At 35.7% G+C, this 21,434-nt stretch overlaps 9 protein-coding genes across 9 annotated transcripts; 3 read left to right on the top strand and 6 right to left on the bottom strand.

Annotated features, from left to right (window-relative positions):
- Nucleotides 1–849: 849 nt before the first annotated feature.
- On the top strand, nt 850–1,816 carry RO3G_01452 (uncharacterized protein; the record flags this gene model as incomplete). The annotated part of the gene is made up of 4 exons (XM_067656043.1): nt 850–920; nt 978–1,233; nt 1,301–1,468; nt 1,523–1,816. 4 exons carry the CDS (start codon nt 850–852, stop codon nt 1,814–1,816), a joined length of 789 nt encoding a protein of 262 aa, XP_067512144.1.
- A 3,971-nt stretch (nt 1,817–5,787) lies between these two features.
- On the bottom strand, nt 5,788–7,153 carry RO3G_01451 (uncharacterized protein; the record flags this gene model as incomplete). Its single annotated transcript, XM_067656042.1, has 3 exons — nt 5,788–5,932; nt 6,123–6,748; nt 6,797–7,153. The coding sequence occupies 3 exons, from the start codon at nt 7,151–7,153 to the stop codon at nt 5,788–5,790; spliced, it is 1,128 nt and encodes a 375-aa protein (XP_067512143.1).
- A 433-nt stretch (nt 7,154–7,586) lies between these two features.
- Nucleotides 7,587–8,870, bottom strand: RO3G_01450 (uncharacterized protein; the record flags this gene model as incomplete). Its single annotated transcript, XM_067656041.1, has 4 exons — nt 7,587–7,595; nt 7,652–7,706; nt 7,792–8,672; nt 8,841–8,870. The coding sequence occupies 4 exons, from the start codon at nt 8,868–8,870 to the stop codon at nt 7,587–7,589; spliced, it is 975 nt and encodes a 324-aa protein (XP_067512142.1).
- Nucleotides 8,871–10,127: 1,257 nt separating this feature from the next.
- RO3G_01449 (uncharacterized protein) lies at nt 10,128–10,566 on the top strand (the record flags this gene model as incomplete). Its single annotated transcript, XM_067656040.1, has 3 exons — nt 10,128–10,224; nt 10,257–10,372; nt 10,519–10,566. 3 exons carry the CDS (start codon nt 10,128–10,130, stop codon nt 10,564–10,566), a joined length of 261 nt encoding a protein of 86 aa, XP_067512141.1.
- Nucleotides 10,567–11,411: 845 nt separating this feature from the next.
- RO3G_01448 (uncharacterized protein) lies at nt 11,412–11,931 on the bottom strand (the record flags this gene model as incomplete). The annotated part of the gene is made up of 3 exons (XM_067656039.1): nt 11,412–11,567; nt 11,624–11,700; nt 11,877–11,931. 3 exons carry the CDS (start codon nt 11,929–11,931, stop codon nt 11,412–11,414), a joined length of 288 nt encoding a protein of 95 aa, XP_067512140.1.
- A 995-nt stretch (nt 11,932–12,926) lies between these two features.
- Nucleotides 12,927–13,447, top strand: RO3G_01447 (uncharacterized protein; the record flags this gene model as incomplete). Its single annotated transcript, XM_067656038.1, has 2 exons — nt 12,927–13,086; nt 13,350–13,447. 2 exons carry the CDS (start codon nt 12,927–12,929, stop codon nt 13,445–13,447), a joined length of 258 nt encoding a protein of 85 aa, XP_067512139.1.
- Nucleotides 13,448–14,483: 1,036 nt separating this feature from the next.
- On the bottom strand, nt 14,484–15,010 carry RO3G_01446 (uncharacterized protein; the record flags this gene model as incomplete). Its single annotated transcript, XM_067656037.1, has 3 exons — nt 14,484–14,561; nt 14,673–14,736; nt 14,994–15,010. The coding sequence occupies 3 exons, from the start codon at nt 15,008–15,010 to the stop codon at nt 14,484–14,486; spliced, it is 159 nt and encodes a 52-aa protein (XP_067512138.1).
- Nucleotides 15,011–17,301: 2,291 nt separating this feature from the next.
- Nucleotides 17,302–18,072, bottom strand: RO3G_01445 (uncharacterized protein; the record flags this gene model as incomplete). Its single annotated transcript, XM_067656036.1, has 1 exon — nt 17,302–18,072. One exon carries the CDS (start codon nt 18,070–18,072, stop codon nt 17,302–17,304), a length of 771 nt encoding a protein of 256 aa, XP_067512137.1.
- Nucleotides 18,073–19,378: 1,306 nt separating this feature from the next.
- Nucleotides 19,379–19,684, bottom strand: RO3G_01444 (uncharacterized protein; the record flags this gene model as incomplete). Its single annotated transcript, XM_067656035.1, has 2 exons — nt 19,379–19,438; nt 19,589–19,684. The coding sequence occupies 2 exons, from the start codon at nt 19,682–19,684 to the stop codon at nt 19,379–19,381; spliced, it is 156 nt and encodes a 51-aa protein (XP_067512136.1).
- Between the last annotated feature and the right edge of the window lie 1,750 nt (nt 19,685–21,434).

Genomic DNA, 21,434 nt, shown 5'->3' with positions numbered 1-21,434 from the left:
TTAGTCCAAATCAGTGAGTGATTACCATCAAAACAGACGAAAGGACAATCATGGAATAAGAAACACTATATATCAGTGTCTTTAATTCCATTGACCACCATCCAATTTATGGATAATGTTACTTTTGTATTTGAAAGTACATTGTTCTTAAAGCTAGTGTAGAATACTTTTGTTAATCAAAGTAAATGACCCCTTCATATTGTGACTTATGCTACATGGCGGACTATGGTGGTTAGTAAACAAAAATTACGTTCAAAACATTGAATTTCTCGTTTACAAAACAAATCATTGCATACTTATGTTGCCCACTTATAAAACGATCAGTCTCAACTATTTGATAATGCAATATGATTTTTATAGTAACAAAATAAGCTTTAGAGTGATGGACGTGCAATTAGATTGATTTTATCCAATGGCCCCACAATTTTTGCTTGTCTAACAGTGACCGCATTTTAAGCTATATACCATGGAGCTTTTCAATAGCAATTTAATCATAAGGATGCCGTGTTTAATTATCTAAAAAGAAGTATTTGAAGTAAAGATTTTATTTTTGTTTTGTTAATAAAGTTGCTTTAGGTTATAACCAGTTCATTCATGAAAAGTTTACGACAAATAAAAGGTTTCGTGAGAGAGTTTGTGGTTAGTGTAACTTGATTTTTCATGTAGTTTTGTACTTGCAGGAAAAATGACATAATAGTATAAATCTCCGATAAGCCATGATATTCTACTTTTGGTTAAAGGAAAATTTTAATTGAGAAAATTGGACTCTTGTGTTTCAAAAAAGTATAAAAATCAAATTAACCCCTCTTTTTTTTTTCCTCTTTTAAATTCAAATCAAGTATCATAAACATGTCTGCACTTCCCACACTCCCCATTTTCAGTCTTAAGGGTAAGAAAGCCATCGTCACTGGTGGTGCCAGGTACTTGAAATAGTTTTTTGACGCGACATAATGTTAATGTATATTTTGTTTCAACAGAGGTATTGGTTTGGAATTGAGTAAAGCCCTTGCTGAATCTGGTGCTGATGTTGCCATCATGTATGTTTCTAACGACAAGGCACACGATCTTGCTGCTAAAATTGGAAAGGATAATAATGTTTTCTGTAAAGCTTACAAGGCTGATGTCACTGACGCTGAAGAAGTGAAAAAAGCTATTGATGAAATTGTTAAAGAAATGGGCGGTGTTGATATCTTTGTTGCTAACGCTGGTATTAACATGGGTGGCTCCGCTGAGGTAAGATTTTTATAGCAAGGAAAAAGAGGGAAAAAAAAACGCGTTTCTCATATATTGTATACACTAGTCCTACGATTTAGGAAAATGGCACAAGGTTTTCGATGTTAATGTTCACGGTGTGTTCTATGGTATTCAAGCCGTTTCTAAATATATGCTTGAAAAGGGCAAGGGAAGTATCATTGTTACTTCTTCCATCTCTGCTGCTGTTGTCAACCGTCCACAATACCAATGTGCTGTAAGTTTGGATTTTGCTTAACAGAGTAGTATGATATTAACAAAGTAATGTTAGTATAACTCCAGTAAGAGTGCTGTTAGCATGATGACCAAGTGTTTAGCTGTTGAATGGGCCAAGAGAGGTATTCGTGTCAATGCTATCAATCCTGGATACATCAAGACCGATTTGCTTGATAACACTAATAAAGAAAACCCAGATTGGGAAGCCACATGGCTCGATTCAACCCCTATGGGTCGTATCGGTGAAGCTCACGAATTAAAGGGTCCTTTGGTCTTCTTGGCTAGCGATGCAAGCACATATGTCACAGGAGCTGAATTATTTGTTGATGGAGGTTACACTTCTATTTAAAAAAAAAATAAATGATTAGTTTGTATTTAATCAAGCGCGCTTTTTCTACTGATTTTATTCCTGATATTACGTAACTTAGCCTACTGATCTTTAAGGGAACTGAAAATAAGACTCCGGTCAATAAAAGTTTCCTCATGCTGGGTGATTAGTATATGATAAGCGATCCTTAAACTTGTGTTGAAGCTAAAGCTATTTTAGTGGAATTAAGATGGAAAGCTATAAATGCCACGAGCCATTAATTAATTAGGTTGCAAGTTACTTAGACTTTATAGAAGATCAATTTTAAAAAACAATAGTCTCTTCTCCGACTTGATCAATCGACTCACTTTGATATCGTTTGGCAAAGTACCATCATATTTTGTTTATTTATTTGTATATAAAGTTTCATAAATATTTCTTTACTGTTACAATCACCTATATGATTTCGAGCAATTATTCAATCTTGATCACTTCTGCTCTTGGCTATTTCAATCTATTGTCTAGTATTTTTGTAGACTTTTGTCTTTCAATAGCACATTCTGTTCCTGAATCCTTTGCAAAATCTGCCTTACATGATAAATTTAGTAAGGCTATGAATAAATATGAGTTATGAGAAAATTAACTATTTGATAGGCGTTAAGTGTAGGCAAATGCTATCTGTATTCAAAAAAAAAAAAAAAAACTTTTTCTTTCTGAACAAGAATGGCCGAGTCTATTTTGTACACTGTAAAAGATCTTCTTTCGAAAGAATATAGCATTTGCTCTTCAACTGGAGGTGACAGCCTAAGAGGCAAACTCGAGATCGTTTTAGAAGATAATGAGAATGACGATCCAAAAGGAACAGTTTTACTAGTTGATTCGAGAACGCGTCAATCAATACATTGTAATGTCGATGTTGTGCGATCGGATATTCTCAACATTCAAGTCATTATCACTTGTTGGAATTATATTTATTGTGAAGCCAGTAATACTCAATATCTCGAATTTCAATTAAAAGATGTGTATCATTTAAAAGCCAACGAAAATACATCAATCTTGGACGAATGTCTAGGATTTGATCATTTTGATTTTGAAGATTCTTTAGAACAGGATACAAAGCTTTATCTTCCAGAAAATGATATACTTTTGCCTGAAAATGCAGGTATTAATATAGTGGGAAAGGTTGTAAATATCTCAATCATCTATAACCTCTTGGACCTCCCTTCAGCATTTTTCATTCAACTCGCAGCAAAAGAAAGCTCAGTAGCCTCAATGACGATTATGTTTAGAGGAAACGACTTGATTGAATATTATCACTCCTTTTTAATTGATTGCATATACGCCTTTCATAACATCCGTTTATCTTCTGCTTTTGATACCAAAGATAGACATAAAAAAGTGTTTGAATATGACAGTAAACATTCATCTGTACAAATGATCACACTACAACAATACCAAAAAGCTGTATTGACAGCACCACCAGTAACATCATTTACACAAAGAGTTGGGCACAGCAACACATCCAAGATTGTTCGTATCGTACGTGTCATTGATGCTATTCTCGGGATTTATGAGGTAAACAACGGTGATATCTTGTACCTGTTTGATTCCCCTAAATATACGCCTACACGGCCCTTTCGTACGTCTACTACACTGCGGCTTGATCATGTACATGAGGTATCTGTAAAGTCAAACAATGAGTATGGCAGTTCATTATTTGAAGGCTTATGGGAAGCAAATCGCCAGCAATATCCAGATGGTTCAATAGGCTACAACGTTATAGCTGCATGCTCAAGAAGTCATTTGCAAGTCTTGTCTTTTCCAAATCACTGTGATACCCTCCAAACCATTCACCAATGGTTGACTGTTGACAGCTTGATTGAAATTTATAAAAGCATGTTTCATTTGCATCTTCCGGGTAACCCTACTTAATTAATGTTTATGTATAAAGCAGCATATCTTACCCAGATTTTCTAGATGTCCTACGTTTGTTGGAAATCTATGCACCATTATTTAAAAATTTTAGTGATATGCCCGAACTTTTAGAAGCGATTCAAACACTTCGACAACATTTTAAAGAGCTTAACAATAAACCAGCAAGGCCAAGCATACGAAGTTCAATCACACGTTTTCTTAATAATGATTGCGATTGTGCCACAATAAGCTACTCGGATGATCAACTCAGAGACACGACGGCCGCAGAAGACACCATATACATAAATACATGTCCAATACTATCCACTGCTATAAGACACATAACACAAAAGGCTCAAGAGCTTGATGCATCTAAAGCTATAGGCGCAAGCACCAAGTTTGAAATAGCTAACGTTTCTACTCTAACTGTAGAATACAATGAAGGCTCCGAGCATGCAATATTAGGTATTATACTTACATTAGAAGACGGGAAAATTTATTTTAGTGATAACAAAACCCGATTTCCTCTGTTGATAACGGGTACAGTGGATATACCAATATATGATGGTCTGTATCTCTTGAAACGATTTCACTGGTTCAAAGAAGATTTATCTTGTACAAAAGCCGAAACAAAAATACCCTTATTCTTTGAATATCTAAGCTGTTCAGAGCATGATTTGTTTCTCGTTCATGGATCTATCAATCACAAACTGACCTTTTCTTGCAGTTCGATCTTGAACCCAAACTCTGTGTCACACTTTTTAGTTTCGGAAAACGGCCAAATGACACTTCAAGATGATATATATCACATCCTGCATGTCACCGCCGTATATCCTACAGAGATTATCAGCGTCTATACAGGACACACCTGTCTAAACTCGCGAGTGGAGGCCTTGTTATACAGCATAGGCAATGGAGATATTGGAAAAACAAAAATAGAACTTATATTAAACTCGGACAAGGGCGGCTTAAAATATAAAAATGTATTGAAGCTTTCTCGGTGGTGCGTGATTAAAGGATTGGTTAATGCAGAGGTACAGGAGCTGGATAAAACAGAACATACAATATACCCTATTCATGTCAAAGCAAATATGGATTCTACAAAGCCTAATCATATCGTACTTCACTGTGTCCAGCTGAACACAGGTGTTTACTGCCCACCAGACAGCATTTTCAGCATTTCAGATCTCATTTTCGCAAATGTAGACTCTCGAACCCCTGGCAATGGGCAAGATGGGACAAGCAGCAATATGGTCAATGTCAATGGCATTGTTGTCACAAAGTGCTTCACACAAGGATATGGAAAAATACCAGATAATTCTCACGATACAACATTATTTAAACAGTTTGGCATCGGTACTGGAAAACATAACCGAAAGCTGTACGTACGTCTTCGACAACCAAATTCTTTGGAAACTGTAGACATATATCTTGAGCTAAAAGATGTAGAATACCCTGTTGGCCTTGTTCTTGGAGCATCCGTTATATTTAGAAATCTGACGCGAAAACAAAATGTTGATCCATCTGTTAAGCTCTACTGCGTCGACTCTGAACAAACAACGATCGAGATACAAAGCACAGAGCCTCTGGATGAGTCCTCGGTCACATCATTATATCCTAGCATACAGACGATATCTAAATTTTACAGTGAGATGAGTGACAGTGCCAAGATGAGCATACTTCGAATCCTTTGTTCCGTCAAATCTTTTCATTTTCTATGCTTAGAAGTCAAGTGTATCAATTGCAAATCATTTGTCAGAAAAGGCGAGTGCATCAAGTCATGTGTAGACTCACAAAAGAAAATCATAGCTTCTGCTAGTGTCGAAATTTGCGATGGTACGGGTGTCGCACAGGTTTACATCGACGGCGAGCGTCTCATACTTTCTTTGTTGCAGTTGACTTTGATACAAAAAGAAAAGCTAAAAGAGATTGCTCTTCAGTATGGGAAAATTAAATATACAGAACGAGAAAAAGTACGATTGACAGCTGAGGAAGAAGGCTTTGATGAGGATGAGGATGAAGATGCAATGTCCGAAAGACTCGCTCATGATGAGTTTCTGAAAGATATATGTTATCAATCTAAAAAACTTCAGTTTTATTTATATGCTAATCTTTTGAAAGCAAGGAATCATCAAACTGAAGGTGAGGATGATCTTTTGAAAAAACTGGGACTTTATGCTCTCAATATTTCTGAGAATGGTCATACGTTGAGTACTCTTATGAGACAAAAGCCAACGTTGAGGGCTGTAGAAATAGAAGCGATTGATCCGTCAGCCGTTGCCAGGGTTTTTTTAAATAAAATGTAGTGCTTTTTCTGTAAACACATAAAAAAAAGAGGTAACTATATACGTATACATACGCGTATATTTAGTAAAATTAAAGGGAATCAGATCAGGGAATGCAACGATCGTTATTGTTTGAGTCTTTTTCATACGCCCTTCGCAGGTATCTATCATTTGACATTGAATTAGAAAAGTCTGCTAAAGAATCAGACAAAGTATCGTCGCCTTTGTTATTTTCCATATTTGCTTGTCCTTTATCATTGTTACTGTAAGCTACTAGCGTAATAAGCGAGTCATTATCGACTGTGGAATTAGAAGTTAAGGAAGATGCAGAAGTGTGCTCATGCAAGCCAATGGACAGGTCACCACTAGGTATGGCTGTATCAAGCAAAGACCAGCTTTGAACGACGGATGTAGCATCGCCTTTTTCTGACATGTGATTGTTACTATTTGAATAAAAAGTAGTAGTAGTACTGGCATCAAAGACTTTGGAAGAGTGTGCTGTCTTACTGCTGCCACTGGTCCTTATTGATTTAGGTGTGCTGTTTGGTGATTTTCTGAATTCAGCCAGACTTGTCTTGAACTGCTGTACGAGAGAATAGAGAGAAGACTGCTTTCCGTTTGAGGGTCGAATAAAGCTGCTCAAGGAGGCAGATTTCGGCAGATACTGTTTGTCATAGACTGTATAAGGAATAGAGGACAAATGCGTTGGGACAGTATAGTAATAGCTGTTGATCGCATTGTCAAGCTCTTCCTCTGTGATCTTTAGATAATGGTCCTATATACAAACATTTAGCAAACGATCTAGAGCAAAAAAGAAGATTACCATAGCCACGAGTAATTTTCTTTCCAGTCGATTGATTTCTTCTGTTGTAAAATAAGCTGCATACCTTGCCCAGCGAGAGTTTTTTGGGCTTGCATCATGTAGATACTTGGATGTAAGGATGATGGAGCCCAAAAACACGTTGTGGAGTGTGAGACCGCGTATTACCGAAGAACGTGTCTGATCCAATTTTTTCTTCAATTTTCCCATGATAATCAATGCAGACAAGAGAGTACCCACCTTGACACGAGACCGTTTGGCTAACAAAGAGATGAAGGATGACATTGGTGGTACGACCTTGTTACTTGGATTTGTTGGCTGATATACATAAGGTACAAGAATAGTAACTTGCTCTGACATATACTGCAAAAAATGATTTGTTGGTGTGGATTCAACAAATACTTTTATCTTTTGATCAGCATAAGAAAGATGGCTTTCCATATTACAGCAATAAAAGAGAGAAGAAGAAGAAAAGACAAAAAAGAAACTAGTAGTAAAATATGGCAGGGCAGTTTAATTTCCTTGAGTTTACTTCGGAGAGATGATTAAATTGTTTTATATGTTTCCCTTTCTAAATAAGACCATCACTGTTTATGTTTGTACAGTTCTACATGTAGATATATGTACAAATGGTATATGTACATCATATAAATATACATCTATACGTACACACACAAATATATTGTATTTTATACAACCGTATAGACTAGATGAGTGTTTGAGTGTATATGATTGCTAGTCTTCATTAAAATTTCTCTTTTTATTTTTCTTTGCCCAGCGAAGTCCACAAGCATTACATAATCTACATAGCAATTAATATATTTCCGTAGTTAAAAAAAGAATGCTTCCAGGACTTACGTTTTTGGCCCTTGAGGTCCCTTTCGCCACTCTGGAGATGACGTTGTCCCACAGTCTTTGCATACATATTCATCTATTCCTTTGTTTTTCTTCTATAGTTACATGAGTTACAACAAATGTTGGTATACACATCTTGTTACTTTACTCTCCGTTTCCATTTGTCCTTTTTCTCTAGAGCCTCAATGTTTAAAATATCATCTTTTGAATCGTACAAAGCATCCTCCATATTAATTGCATGCTTTTCTATCCATCCTGTCGAATCCTCTGTTATACCTCTTCCATTCGTTTGATTATTACTATTCTGTATGTTGTTGTTCATGAACAACCCATTCGTTGCCGGCTCAACCTGTTGCTGCTGCTTTGCTTCCTCTTCTGCGTGATCGACAGAGACCCTGCCATATTTCGCAGACAACTCATCCACTCTCTTTTTAAGCCAATCATTCTCTGCCTTCAATTCAAGAAACGTGTCGATCATTGTTCCATTTTTTGCAGGTATGGGTTGTGCTATACCAAAGAAAGCTTGCGAATTCTGTCCAGCGTTGCTAGGTTGTCCGACCACTTCAAAAATGACAAAGGTATCATCCTTTTTCCTAAAGCGATAATAAGTCTTGATTTGCGATCGAATGTGAAATGACATTTGAAAGTCCCTTATAAACACATCCATGTCGTCCACGTGTAAAAACTCCATCAACTTTTGTCCGACGAGTTCGTGAGGTCTGTAACCTGTGAGTTCCAGTGTTGATTCTGAACAGTACAATATATCGCCAAGAGGAGAAAGCACATGAAGCAAACCAGTGATCTCGACAAGAATACGTTCTGACCAATTTTTTCTTCTTTTGAAATCAATGCCTCCTTTTTGGGCTATTGCAATATTGTTTAGTTCCTTATCATCTTTATCTGTACGTCCAGGACGGGACATTGTTGAAGAGGAAGGGACATTATAAAATGTGTCTACAGGCTGAGCATGTTCTCGTATGGAGTTATTGTCTAGTATATAATTATAAAAATCAGGTTGGTGCATCTATTTAGGAAAACAAAGAAAAAAAAATATCTTCATAATCTCATAATGTTCACGATGGCAGCGGTCGTTTAATTACATTTCTTTTTTCTATTTTGGTAACAGCTTGCTATTCATATTCAAGCACTTTATCATTCAAAGGTAAACCGGAGCCATTGCAGCCATAGTTACCAACGAATAGACGTCATTTGTGACAATCATGTCTTAACAACAATGATATTGTTAGAGCAAAGTGTATTTGCAAGAAAATATCCCATTTTTGTATTCATAACGTCTCAAATAATTCTAGGAAAACTTGCGTCGAGATCACATTATGCTCTTTTCTGACCACCATTCATTTAAGTAAAGCGAATAACACTCCTACCATCACCGTTTTCTTTGGGTAACAGCACCATATAGCTCTCTCCTTTGATGATCTTTTGCATGCTTCTGCGTATCATGCGAGAAAATAAACCACATCGATCACCATTTTTAAGTATTCTTTCTAATTCATATGTCTCATAATCTTTTTTTCATTCGCTTAACCTTCTTGGCAGCAATTTATAGATTTTTCTATGCGTTTAAAAAATTGGCTTGTTTCGTTATTATAGTTTACTCTCTACATAACCTACCTTGTAGCACCAGATAAGGTTCCCAAAGCCATTTGCGCAGGAATAACACATTTTAATATCTTCTTTTTAGATATACAGCTTAGGCGAGCAAAGATATCATGACCACAAATGAATCCTACACGCCAGATATACAAATAGTGATCAAGGGGCTATTTTCAAATAAAGCTATACAACAGACGAAAATACATGCGTCTTGCATAAATGAACATTACCTTGAACTTTGGCACTATTTTTTTTTTTTGGACAAAAGTGTCTCACCCATTTTGTTTACTCATGCCACCACAAATATCCAATATGGGAATACATATATCGACACTCCATTTAGTCAACCAGCTCTTCACAGCGTAATCTTTTCGCTCAGTATGCCAACAGTCAAATCCATCTACAAAAATGCATCCTCATTTCAGTTCCTTGTCTGCGCCCTACTTGCAATTTGGTCTTCTCGCTGGCCCTTCATCTTCTCTGGTTTTCGCTTTGCTCTTCCTGATGTTATTAAGTTAGTCCAGAAACATCTCGACACACTCAATCCAGATTTACTTGATTAATACGAAAAAGTCGGAAGATCCTTCAGATGATAGCTGTTATCTCAACATCCTCTTGACTATAAATTTTGCAATTTTAATGTAATAAAGTTTACCCTTAAAAAAAAAAAAAAAAAAAAATGTTAGAAAAGCTTTTATTATGTATTCAATCACTGGAGAAATTATGTTCGAGAATGATCAGGGAGACACCCTTGATGAGAATGGAAATGAAGCCATGAGCTAGGAAGAAGAAGTCAACCCCCATAACACAGAAATTTCGAGTAATTTTTACTCAATATTCTGGTAAACAGCCATTAGATCTCGATATGACAGACCCCGAACTTCCTGATAGAATGGGTCAACTAGAGAAGACTGTCAACGCTAGCACTACACCTAAAAACAAGTATGCCGATTATTCCGATAGTCAAAAAACATTGTTTGTGTATTACTTGCAGCCAGAAAAGCTGCGATTAACGTTCGTACTGGTCAGGATTGGGCTAAGAAACCCAAGGATGATCCTGATTGGGATATTTTCGAAAAAAACAAACCAACAAAGTCCATATTAAAGAAAGTCAGCTTCAGGACGAACATAAGACTTATTTGATTGAGTTTTTCGATGAAAATCCCCATGTCCGAGTATCTGATGCAGTCGAGGAACTCACTAAAAATTTCAAAGGATTCACGTTGAAAGAGAATCATCTCCATAATTTTGTACAGCATTCAGCTAGAATATTTGAAGACTGCTTGAACGAGCTTCCTATATAAATTACATAGCAAAATAAAGTAGACATATAATTGATGATCACTATCAAGATATTGGCTTTTTTAATTCTAGTCTAATTAATATAGAAAAGACAGTATTGATCATACAGCTAAAATAACGAAGATAATATATAAAGTATCAATATCTTTATCATTTGTTGAGAAAAGCCATCTAACCATATTAGAAGTTGTTGAAATCCTTTATTTTTTTTTTTTGCTACTTATATTTAATAAAATTTAATAATGATAAGATATCGATTGAGAATAATACAGGAGCGCAATTCAGCTGTATGAACTCACATAGGAGGGGAGGGGGAGGGAAAAGATACTTTGGCCAGTCACTATTGTACTGGGTGCTATTCCTTTTCGTAGGTGGAAACTATGTTCCACGAACCCAGCAGGAACGGTCTATTTCTTTGGCAGGAGCAGAGGCAGAAGAAGACGAGCATGAGGAAAGTTCATCATCCACATTTTGATATGGCGATCTATCTCTGTGTTGCCCATTGGTTCATGGACTTCAAGTTGATGGCTTTGTTGTTTACCATTTTAATGTGATGATTGGGGTTGGATACGGCCATTTTTTCATGCTCATCAATCGCTCAAGTAATATACGATTTTTATACATATCTCTTCCGCATGTGGGGAGGCAAAAAGAGCCTAATCCACGAGAAACATATAAACCATCATCCACAAGCTTTATTTGATTAATTTGGCCTTCTACGCCAAAAATTTGGATGCAGTAGCCTTGAATAGATCGCTTTGTATGGTTGGTCAGGAATGGGCTTATGTAAAGTTGATGGACACTAGTTTTAGCTTTTCGGAGTATCTTTCTATGGTCGGTGAAGAATTTATCTTTTCCAATATTCCTCGCAAACTCCACGTTGATCAAATCGACCGTTTTTTTGCACTTGGCAACATACCCTTAGATCGACTTTGTCTCCGATTGCAGAAAAAGAGCCTTCGTGTCGTTTTAAAACTGTTGATTCTTTTGAAACGAAGTCCCCCTTTAAACAAATAATATGTATCAACGTGAATTTTTTTTGAACCAGTAAAAGTATACGGGATTACTATTTGCAACTAAGGTTTCCATCATCAAAAACTGAGGAAGACTTTTGACCATACGTCTACTACATAATCCTCTTCAATAAATTTTGTGCTAGAATGTTGAAGTATATCCTGTCTTTTGTAAACTATTCTTAAACTGGATATGAGTGTAAATTATGCAAATTGCAAATCTCATCTCTTAAAGACACATAAATACGTACATAGAAACATACACTTCAAAAAATGCTTCTTCTTCGGTCATAGAATACTTTCGTTGATAATATAGCATTCTTTGTATGTCTCTTTGATGTTGTTATTTGCCATTTTTTCTATATTTTTCAAGATACTTTTGATTTGATTATCGAGGTGGGGCCAGTTCCTTTTGGCGTTCCATTTATTGTTGATGGTGTCGCACTCCTCTTCTATAAGTGCTAACTTTTGGCTATTGGGATGATCGTCATTGTCAGTTAGATCCAAGATACTACTGAAGCTGTTACTGATAGTATTTTTGGATGTGTCATCGAGTTTATAGTAGGAATTGCTATTGTAAATGTTGTCAGCTTTATTTTTTATGAGGGTTTCTACTTAATAGTGTTGTAATACCTCTTGTAAGATATGCTTCGCGCAAATTATACACAAGATCAGTAGGAAATGTTTTGTCAAATATGAAATAAAAGACAAAAACTAAAAAAAGACAATAGTTGTGAACCTAAAGATTATATATTGCTTTATTAGTAAAAAAACATTTGAGGGTATTTATACTTTTTGAATGTCCGGATCTTTACCGCTATTGCAATTGATCGGTGAAAAGAATGATATGGAAGATAAAGGAAGGATAGTGGATAATCAATAGCCGCTGTCTTGGCATTCCCTTATTTTGGCCCCTCAAAGGAAAGCAGAAAAGAAAAGAAAATCACAATCCACAAAAAAGGTCACATATGCCCCGAATATTTTACATAGCAATTTATTTGAAATATTTTTTCGCGTTTTTTAATTTTAGAACTAGCAATACTTATTTCCTCTAGCCATGTCAACTTCAGCAACTCGGCTTTACTCTTCTAATGTTACAGATTTTGAAAAGATGGAAGTCAGCAAAGATAATTGGGAGGAGGAGCTTAAAAAACTGGAGGATTCTACTTGTGTTCAGAGTTAAGGAAACTGAGGGCTCTTCATTGGGCCGTCATAAGACGATTTTGTGAAGCGAAAAATATGTGTGTCATCGTGGACCTGACGCTTATGTATCTATGGCCAAACCGAACGACGACAGTGGTCGACCAGTACAAAAAAATTCAAAGAAAAGCGACTATAACGCGATCATTATGGTGACATGTCGCATCTCTGATCCAAGTATTGTCGTGTTTGCACGAAAAAATGACCACAATCATACTCCTGGGCCCTACTCTGATGTACAGTATATGTCAATTTCGGATACTTTGCGAGATAAGATTAAAAATTTCTTGTGTAAAGGATTTTCGAGAAGTAAGATCATGTCTTCTTCAAGAAATGGAGGAAGATGAACAACAGCGGGACAAGATGTTTCATTATGATGATGTTTATAACGTTTGGCTGATGGTAGCAAAGGATATATTTCAGTTTAACAGCAATGGTTTTGAATCACTTCAATTATGGAAGAGTAAACTTATCGACTATGGCTATAAAGTTATTGATCACTCATTAGATAATGTTTTCTTCTTTGGATTCATCTCTTTATGACAAATGGATATAATGAATGACCTATATAGATTCAGCACCGTGGATGGAAGGATTACACCAATCACCTCCTTTCTGTCGAGAAAGCAACGTAATCGATCCGAGGCATATTTTGACCTCCTCTCACTAGGTCACATTAAGGAAGAAAACTTTTTTACAGCTCTCAGAAGCACCTCTGATCTCTCATTTGGTCTTTTTATATCCTCCATGGGATGCCCTTGTCCTGAACTGAAATTCCATTCTCTCGTTAACACGCTCCTACCAGATGGCACACCTATAGAAAATTTATCAACAAAATGGTTCCGTCATGTTGACAAACTTCCGCTAACTAGTCTATCTTCACATTATCCTCGAGCCAACAAGTCATCCTGGACTCAGTTTTGGCACGCCTCAATTCCTCATCCAGCACGAACCATTCTTTGGCGACTCTATCATTCCAAGCTGCCAACACGTTCCTGACTGCACAAAATCATGCCTAACACTATTACTGATGAACGATGTATGCTATGTGGCGCAATCGAATCTGATGAACATTTCCTGTGGGCTTGTCCACGTAAACAGCCTATGTGGGATACACTTTTAACTCGTTTCTTTGACCAGAATGCACGTCTAACTTTTGACGAAATCTTTCGACCCCACCCAATCTCAGTCACAGTGCGTCTGCACTGGCAACTTGATTCTTTCCAAGTAGCTGCCTGTGGAGTACTGTGCCTCTGGAGACTTCATTGGAAACATGCTTTTGATGGATCGCCCTTTTGGCCAAATGAGGCAGCTGCTAGAGCTACCATACTCCTTTGCAGAATACATCAAGAAAGTCTGTATCAGGGAAATTTAAAGACAATAATCAGACATCACATTAACTTTCACTTCTATATATTTAAATGTTTTCTTACAGTGTACGTCTAAAGGCGGCACTTCAATAAAATCCTTATACAAAAAAAAAAAAGGTAATGTGAGTACTGTACTAGAATAACATGACAAATAAAATATGATGTTATTTTTTTATTAGTCATCGAACGACAATGTGGATAATAAGAAACAAAAAAAAAAGGGTTTTTTTTTTTTTTTTTTTTTTTTTTTTTTTTTTTTTTGGAAAATCATTCGATTTTCATACACAGAGTAAGCGAAAAAAGTTACATGACAATCCAATTAAACCACCATGGAATTTAATTTGTAAACGGACTCATCAAAGAAGGATAAAGACAAAGAAGCTCCAAGAGATCCTTTCGAATTGTTTCATAATCCTAAGATTGCTGTCAGCATGCTATGGCAGTTGATTTGAATTTGTAATTGAATAATAAACTTCACATGTGTTGCTTAGAGAGCATTTCTTTTGTAAGGATACAATGTACTACCTTCACGTTTTTAGAAACTTGGCCCAGCTTTTCTATTGTGCTGTCTGGATCGACAGCAAATGTACTAGAACAGTAAGGATGCATAAGGCAGAAAGAACAGGATTTTGATTATCAAAGACAAAATATCCATGTTGTACGCTGAATGAAACCAGGAACAAGATGTGGAAGAAAAAGAGATGTGCGTGTGTGTACAAGGAGAAACAAAAGACTGTAAGAAAAGAAAGGGATCAAAGGGGATGATATTAACAAACGAGGTGAATTTGAGGAGAGAAAGAGTTGAAGGAGAGTAATGATTTGATGTAGATCTTTATTGCATATTACATTAGGAAAAGACACATTTTCTTTGTCTATAAAGCCGAAACACTATTTCCATAGGCTGATCTTTGCTACATCAAGCACGACTGGCTTTATAAAGACAACATGGCAAGAAGAAACTTTTTGAAGAATTCAGTGGATCATTGAATAGTTCAAGTACTCGCAATTGACTCGACTTTTATTGAACTCGGACACACTTTGAATGCTCTATTGGCGGTGTTAAATTTTGTATGTGATAGGTTCGGTGTCTTGTTCAGATTGTAACAAGTAAACAAAATATCTTCTACAATTCTTTTTTTTTTTTTTTTTTTTTTTTTTTTTTTTTTTTTTTTTTGGTCCGCGGAGACCTTACGCACACATCAACCTCGATCCTGTCCATTTGCCTTTATCTTTCTGATGACAGATACCTGTCAATATGTTTGTTCTTTCACCAGTCGATTTCCTGCCTTTGAAGAGTTGACTGGCTTTCACGTGATTGAAATGGACAGTCATGACTGCTGTTACTTGCAAGCATCGGATGGATGTGTTCCATGTGGTTCACGCAGAACATGTCAGATAATCAAGTAGCGTGCTATTTGAAGGCGTAGAATTTAAAAAATAAAGAACATCAAACAGGCATTATCAATTGAACAGACAAATTGGATATTTCGTTAATTACATAATTAATACTTTTAAAGAGTCCTTTGTTAATTCAATGACCGTCATTCCTATTACCAAGGATAGCCATAGTATACTTTTTGTTGGTTTACAAGTTGATCTTTTAAACAACCTGATGTTTTCTTGAAGAGAGACACAATCAAGTAAAATAGGTTACTTCATAAAGATCCATCATTGATAAACGGTACATCTACAGTCAGCCGTCAACGGCCGAGTTTTTCCTTTTAGCCCTCCCCGGAAGTAGCAAGTATGAATGTGTGTAACCTGGCACAGAAATGATTGACATGTTACACTTACTCTTTGTTTAGAACCAGTGGATGATTCGCTTTGAAAACTTTTGAGTCTAGTTCCATCTTTTATTTTCAAGACGTGTCCATCACTCAGACGACGATGAAGGCAAGAATGAGAGCTTGGCTGGATCAATCTGAGGAATGCATCACTTCTTGTCTTTGAAAGGCGTCTTTATTCTTCTGACTGACTCGACCAAAACAGCCGTTGATCCCCTTTGCTTTCTTTGATCTCTCACTCGTCTGAACTTGAACTTGTCATGAATGAGAGGAAGAAGCCTCTGATGATTCAGACAAGGGAATCAGGTGGATCTGTGAGCGTGTTGCTCCATGTGGATAGGGTGCCAAGTGGAGATGGATTCAACCAAGGGTCACACATGCTTAGCAAGACAAGAGAGACAGAGGATGGACTGATTGGTAAAGAAAACACGGACGCTGCGGATGCTGCTACCGGATCCGGATAGTGGACCAAGACGGTCCTTGAAGTCTCTGTTGACACAGAGCTCGTCCGTATTGAATCGCTGAGGCTTTCGATAGATGAATTGGATGAGTATCCAAAGGTGATCACTGGCGAGATGAACGCGTGTTCTGAAGGTTATGATGTCAATCGATATCACACCATGTAAAACAAGAAGGGAAGGGGGTTAGGTCCCAAACTTTTTATTGTTTTATCTTTCTGGCAATTCCTTGGGTCGCTCTTTGTTCAGGCATGAGTCAAAAGGGGCCTTGATCCATGGAAGCCTTGTTTGAAGTGAGTGAGATGGTCAGTGAAGGTTTCTTTGTGGAATCGAAATGATCAGAGAATAGTTCTTGATTGACTGAATTAGCTAGAGTAGGTCACTCGTTCCAAGAAAGGTAATAATCTAACGATAGACTGTTTTACTATAAATAGACGAATGCTAATTTCTAAAAAGAAGGAAACCTAATGAGGTAAAAGATGTTTAAAAATAACATCAAATTACCTATTCTCCTGAATGAGGAAGCAAAGAATATTACTTGTAAAATGATTAGACTGTTTGAATGACTTAATTCTCAATTTATATTACATCATCCATTGTTTCTAGTTCTTGTAAAGCAAATAATATCAATTGTACGTCATCAAATCCATTTTCATTAAATTAAAAAAAAATCAATCTATTGAGTTGCAACAGGGAAAATGTTATTAGTCATTGTGATCAGAGTATGACAGATGAATGATAGGAAAATAAGTTTTTTTATTTTATTTTCTCCTAATAAAAATAAATAAATATTTTTAAATGTTGTATACAAAAGGAGTGATTGAGAAATGAATGAATTAAAGGAGAGAATGAATATAAAAAAAAGGGGGGAAACTATACACACATTCTTTATACAATAAAGAAAGAAAGGAATTATGAAAATAATGATTTGGGTGTTGATAATTTACTTTTCCAAGATAACGTTGTTGATTTGTTTGTTTTGAGTGTCTGTTCGTATTCTCTTAATTGAAATAATAAACCAAGATTGGGACTGATGACAGGTGAAGTCTTCTTTACGAAATCATAAGCATCTTGCATCGATAGTCTCATTGTCTTCATCACATAAGCAATGATAACAGTAGCTGATCTTGCAATACCACACTGACAATGAACCAATATATTTTGTCCAGCAGAACGTGCCTTGTCAATGATGTCTACTGCCTTTTGTAATTCCAATACTAAATTATCTTGATTATGTTCCCAATTGAGTTTATGATATCCCATGGCTGTGTTCATCATTGGATAATCTTCTGTTTGAATACTTGAAGTTGAACTGATGGTAGATGCCTTTGATAGAGAAGGTGAAGGTATAATGGTTTGTGATAATAAATCATCCATGGGTTGGAATAAGTATTCAAATGGATTGTTCACTTCTGCTGCTACGTTTAATATGGCTTGAATAGAAAGTTCTCTTAGACCATCTAAATCATTTGAATTCTTTTCGGATCCCAAGTAAAGATGAGGTATAATTTCAATAGGACCATTTGGATAAGCATTTATATTTTGATCTTTTGGTATAATAAATGATGTCTTGGGTGCTTGTTTACCAACTAATAAATTAGATGACAAAGACAACGATAAATTCTTTTTATTCTTTCTTCTTTTTAATCCACTACTAGTACTTGTACTAACAGTAATTGGCATATTTGTTAAAGTAGTCATCACAATAAAAAAGAAAAGAGAAGGAAAAAAAAAAATCTTTTATAAACAATTATAATTTACGGAGGAAAAATAAAAAACAATAAACAAGTTAATTAGTCATCCAATCAAATTATGTTATATTAATTAATAGAAACAAAAAAAAATTTTGGTTAAAAACTTGGCGTAACCAAACCCTCCCCTCCCCCCCCTTTTTTTTTCCCTTTAGTTTATCCCCTTTCTTTTTTTTCCCCCTTTTTTGATGCGAGTTAATGATGAACCAAAAATGTAATACAGAAATTAATTTAGATAAAGAACAAATGTGATCATATCATGACTTAACCCGCGCTTTTTATTATTATTTTTTTTCACTGTGACACTGTTACTAAGCCCATTTGTTTTTGTTACAAAACGCTTTGTTTACGTCATTTGATTCTATCTGAAACGTTTCATCTTTTCTATTGTAAACAAACTAAAGTGTGATCTATTCATCTTTATGGTATCGATTGAACTCATTTTGGCAGTCATTGTCATTCAAAAGCACTCGTCCTTCTAACAAAAAAAAAAAAAAAAAAGCCCGCTTTCTATGAAATTGAGATTAGGACTGTCAAATTGATGCAACCTATTTCTGCTTGTGTGCTTTTCTCAATAAATAGAATATTCTTTCTGCTTTGATGTAATCATTGTAATCTAAACCTTGTTTTCTCATCGTCTTACAAAGCTTTATTGACACTATAATAATGTACGTCTGTTCTAAACTGTCAACTATTTATTTTGTATCTCCAAACAATAGTTAATAACATTATCTGATCTCAGATTATTCCTAGTTCAAAATCGTATTATTATTATTATTAAATTAGAACGATTGTTTCATTTGCTTTAGAAAGAAACAGAAGAAAAAAAAAACAAGATTTTTTTGTAGTTTATTTTTATTTATAAAATACAAAAGGAGTCACACGTTTGAGAGAGTGTGAGACAAAGAACAGAGTGTAGACAATAACATGCTAGTTCAAGGTCGACTCTGCTCTTTTCGAGGGTGACCAATTGCAGCAGAATACGCATGGCTCATCTTTATCGACCAAAGAAATTCCATCGATAGTCAATCTCCAATGCATGCTTCCAGCCAATCAAAAAATCAGCGGCTGAGGGTCGGGCGTGTGTCATCTTGAGAAAGAAAGAGAAAAAAAAAATGAAGTGTGGGTCAAGAAAATTGAAAACATCCAACCACATCCTTCATTTCTTGAAGATAGTGTACACATAGAGTTTTGTAAATCCTTCTTGTTGGCAGAGCAGAATTTATAAAAAAAAGCGATCAAGCCACTGTCGATTTTTGAGAGGAAGGATTGATTATAGAACGACGGAATAGACGGTACTACAAAGTTTGGTTTTCAAGCGAAATGGACAGTTTCCAAAAAAAAAAAATGTTTAGATGCTGGCATCTGTGATGATGTCGATGGTAGAGAAAATTCTCTGTATTAGAGTGCATTTGAATATTGTACGGTGCATTCACATATGCGCTTACTATTGCTTTTGTGTTTGAAATCGCATTTGATTCTTCACGAATGTCCAAATTTACATTCTCCTTCTCCTTATCTTGATCTGACTTGGTTCTAGTCATGAAGACGGGTTGGCGATAGGCTAGTATGTATCTTTATGATATATGTTCCTGATCAGATTAATCCTGTGAAACTGGTCAGTTTCCCATACCGTTGGCAGTAGCCTTCCTTTGATCCTCTTTTTCATATTATCCAAACTATTGAAGGTGGCCTCAAGTTTAGTCTTTGTCTCTTGATTACATTTTATGCTCAACATAAATTTGAAAGCTTTTATAATATATTCATTTTTACCTTCTTGACAGATGCTTGAGGGTGATTATCTTATTTGATCCTCAATTTTATTGTTTTTTATGGGCTTATTCCTTTGAGGTTGATATATTCCAACCTTTGTTAGAAACAGTCCCTTATACCAATCAACTGGAGAGTTGCCCACGTCGTTCCTATTATACCTTGCTTGTAGTTACACTATCTTGCAACTCATTATCCTTTTCCTTTTCCTCTTCTGTCTTTTCTCTCTCATCACCTTCTTTCTGCTTCTCTTTTTTTTTTGTCCTTTCTACATGGATTGTGGGTTTAAATTTAGAGATTTATTACCTAGCTGTTTCATTATGATCTCTGTTATAGTATGCTATTATCACCAATGTGCGTTTTGTTGTGACTACCATAGATCATAGAGTAATTTGTATTTGTTCTTCTTTTGACGTCTAGAATTAGTAGCTTTCAATTCAACCTTAGTTGACTATAGATAGTAGACAGTTTAATATACTACATATCAAATACTTTAGGCATATAAAATTATATTCCATATACACTTTTTTCTTTTTTCAACAAGGAAACATATTCTTCTATTTTAGCTGGAACTGGTTTTAAGATTGTGATCTATGGAGGTTGTTTGCATAATCAAGTAGAAAAAAAAAATATAATCTTTATTGAGATTGTTATAGGTTGAATTAAATTAATGAAGGTCTATTGTGCGGCAAGGCAGATAGCAAAAAGCGATTCTGAGCCTTTGGTAGGTGCTGTTATCTTGAAAACACGATATTCACTATCAACTGACATTACAAAGCTGCCGACGTAGAAAAAGCAATGTGCTGAGACACCTTTATTGATGCTTGCCGACACTTCAAATTAGCATTCCAAGATTATAGTAAAGATAAAATATGTTATGTCTACTAAAACTTTTCTTTCATTAACAAGTAACTCTCAAAAAACATAAAAGAGTGTTCTATTCACCTTTGATACCCTTTCAAAATTTCTTGGCGTAATGTAGCAATTCTAGAAGTTAAAGAATCCCCACAGTCAAAAACTTTGCTTTTCACACCAAATTTAACCTTAGATCAAAACTTTTTGATTTAAAAAAGGTGAATATGGAAGAAGATATGCATACCTATGTCCTCTCTTTTCAATACAAGTCCTGACTGTTGCGGGTTTCTGAATAGGAGCATTATCCATGCCAATATAATTTTCCTTCAATCCGTTTTTATCCAGAACTTCCGTTACATTCTTTAAGTAGCCCAAGTACTGTTTTACTTAGTTCCAATCCTAGCTGTGGTTGCTACAATGTTCTCATTAGCCCTTCTTTTTTTTTTTTTTGCTATCAGTTACTGTAATAGACTTTCTCAAGGATATATCAATGGCTCCATATGCAGCAATAGCCTCAAGGATTGTAGTCGAAGTATCACGAGAGATAGGAACAATGAATTTGAACAGATATCATTTTTCTAGATCAACCTCGAGAATAGCTGATAGAAAGATTGAAACCGGCTTTGTCTAAAAGCATACAATTTCTTTTTCCAAACACATGTCTTTATT

The sequence above is a fragment of the Rhizopus delemar genome, genomic scaffold (assembly GCF_000149305.1).
Source record: "Rhizopus delemar RA 99-880 supercont3.1 genomic scaffold, whole genome shotgun sequence".
NCBI lineage: Eukaryota > Fungi > Mucoromycota > Mucoromycetes > Mucorales > Rhizopodaceae > Rhizopus > Rhizopus delemar.
This window is presented reverse-complemented; position numbering and strand designations above follow the sequence as displayed.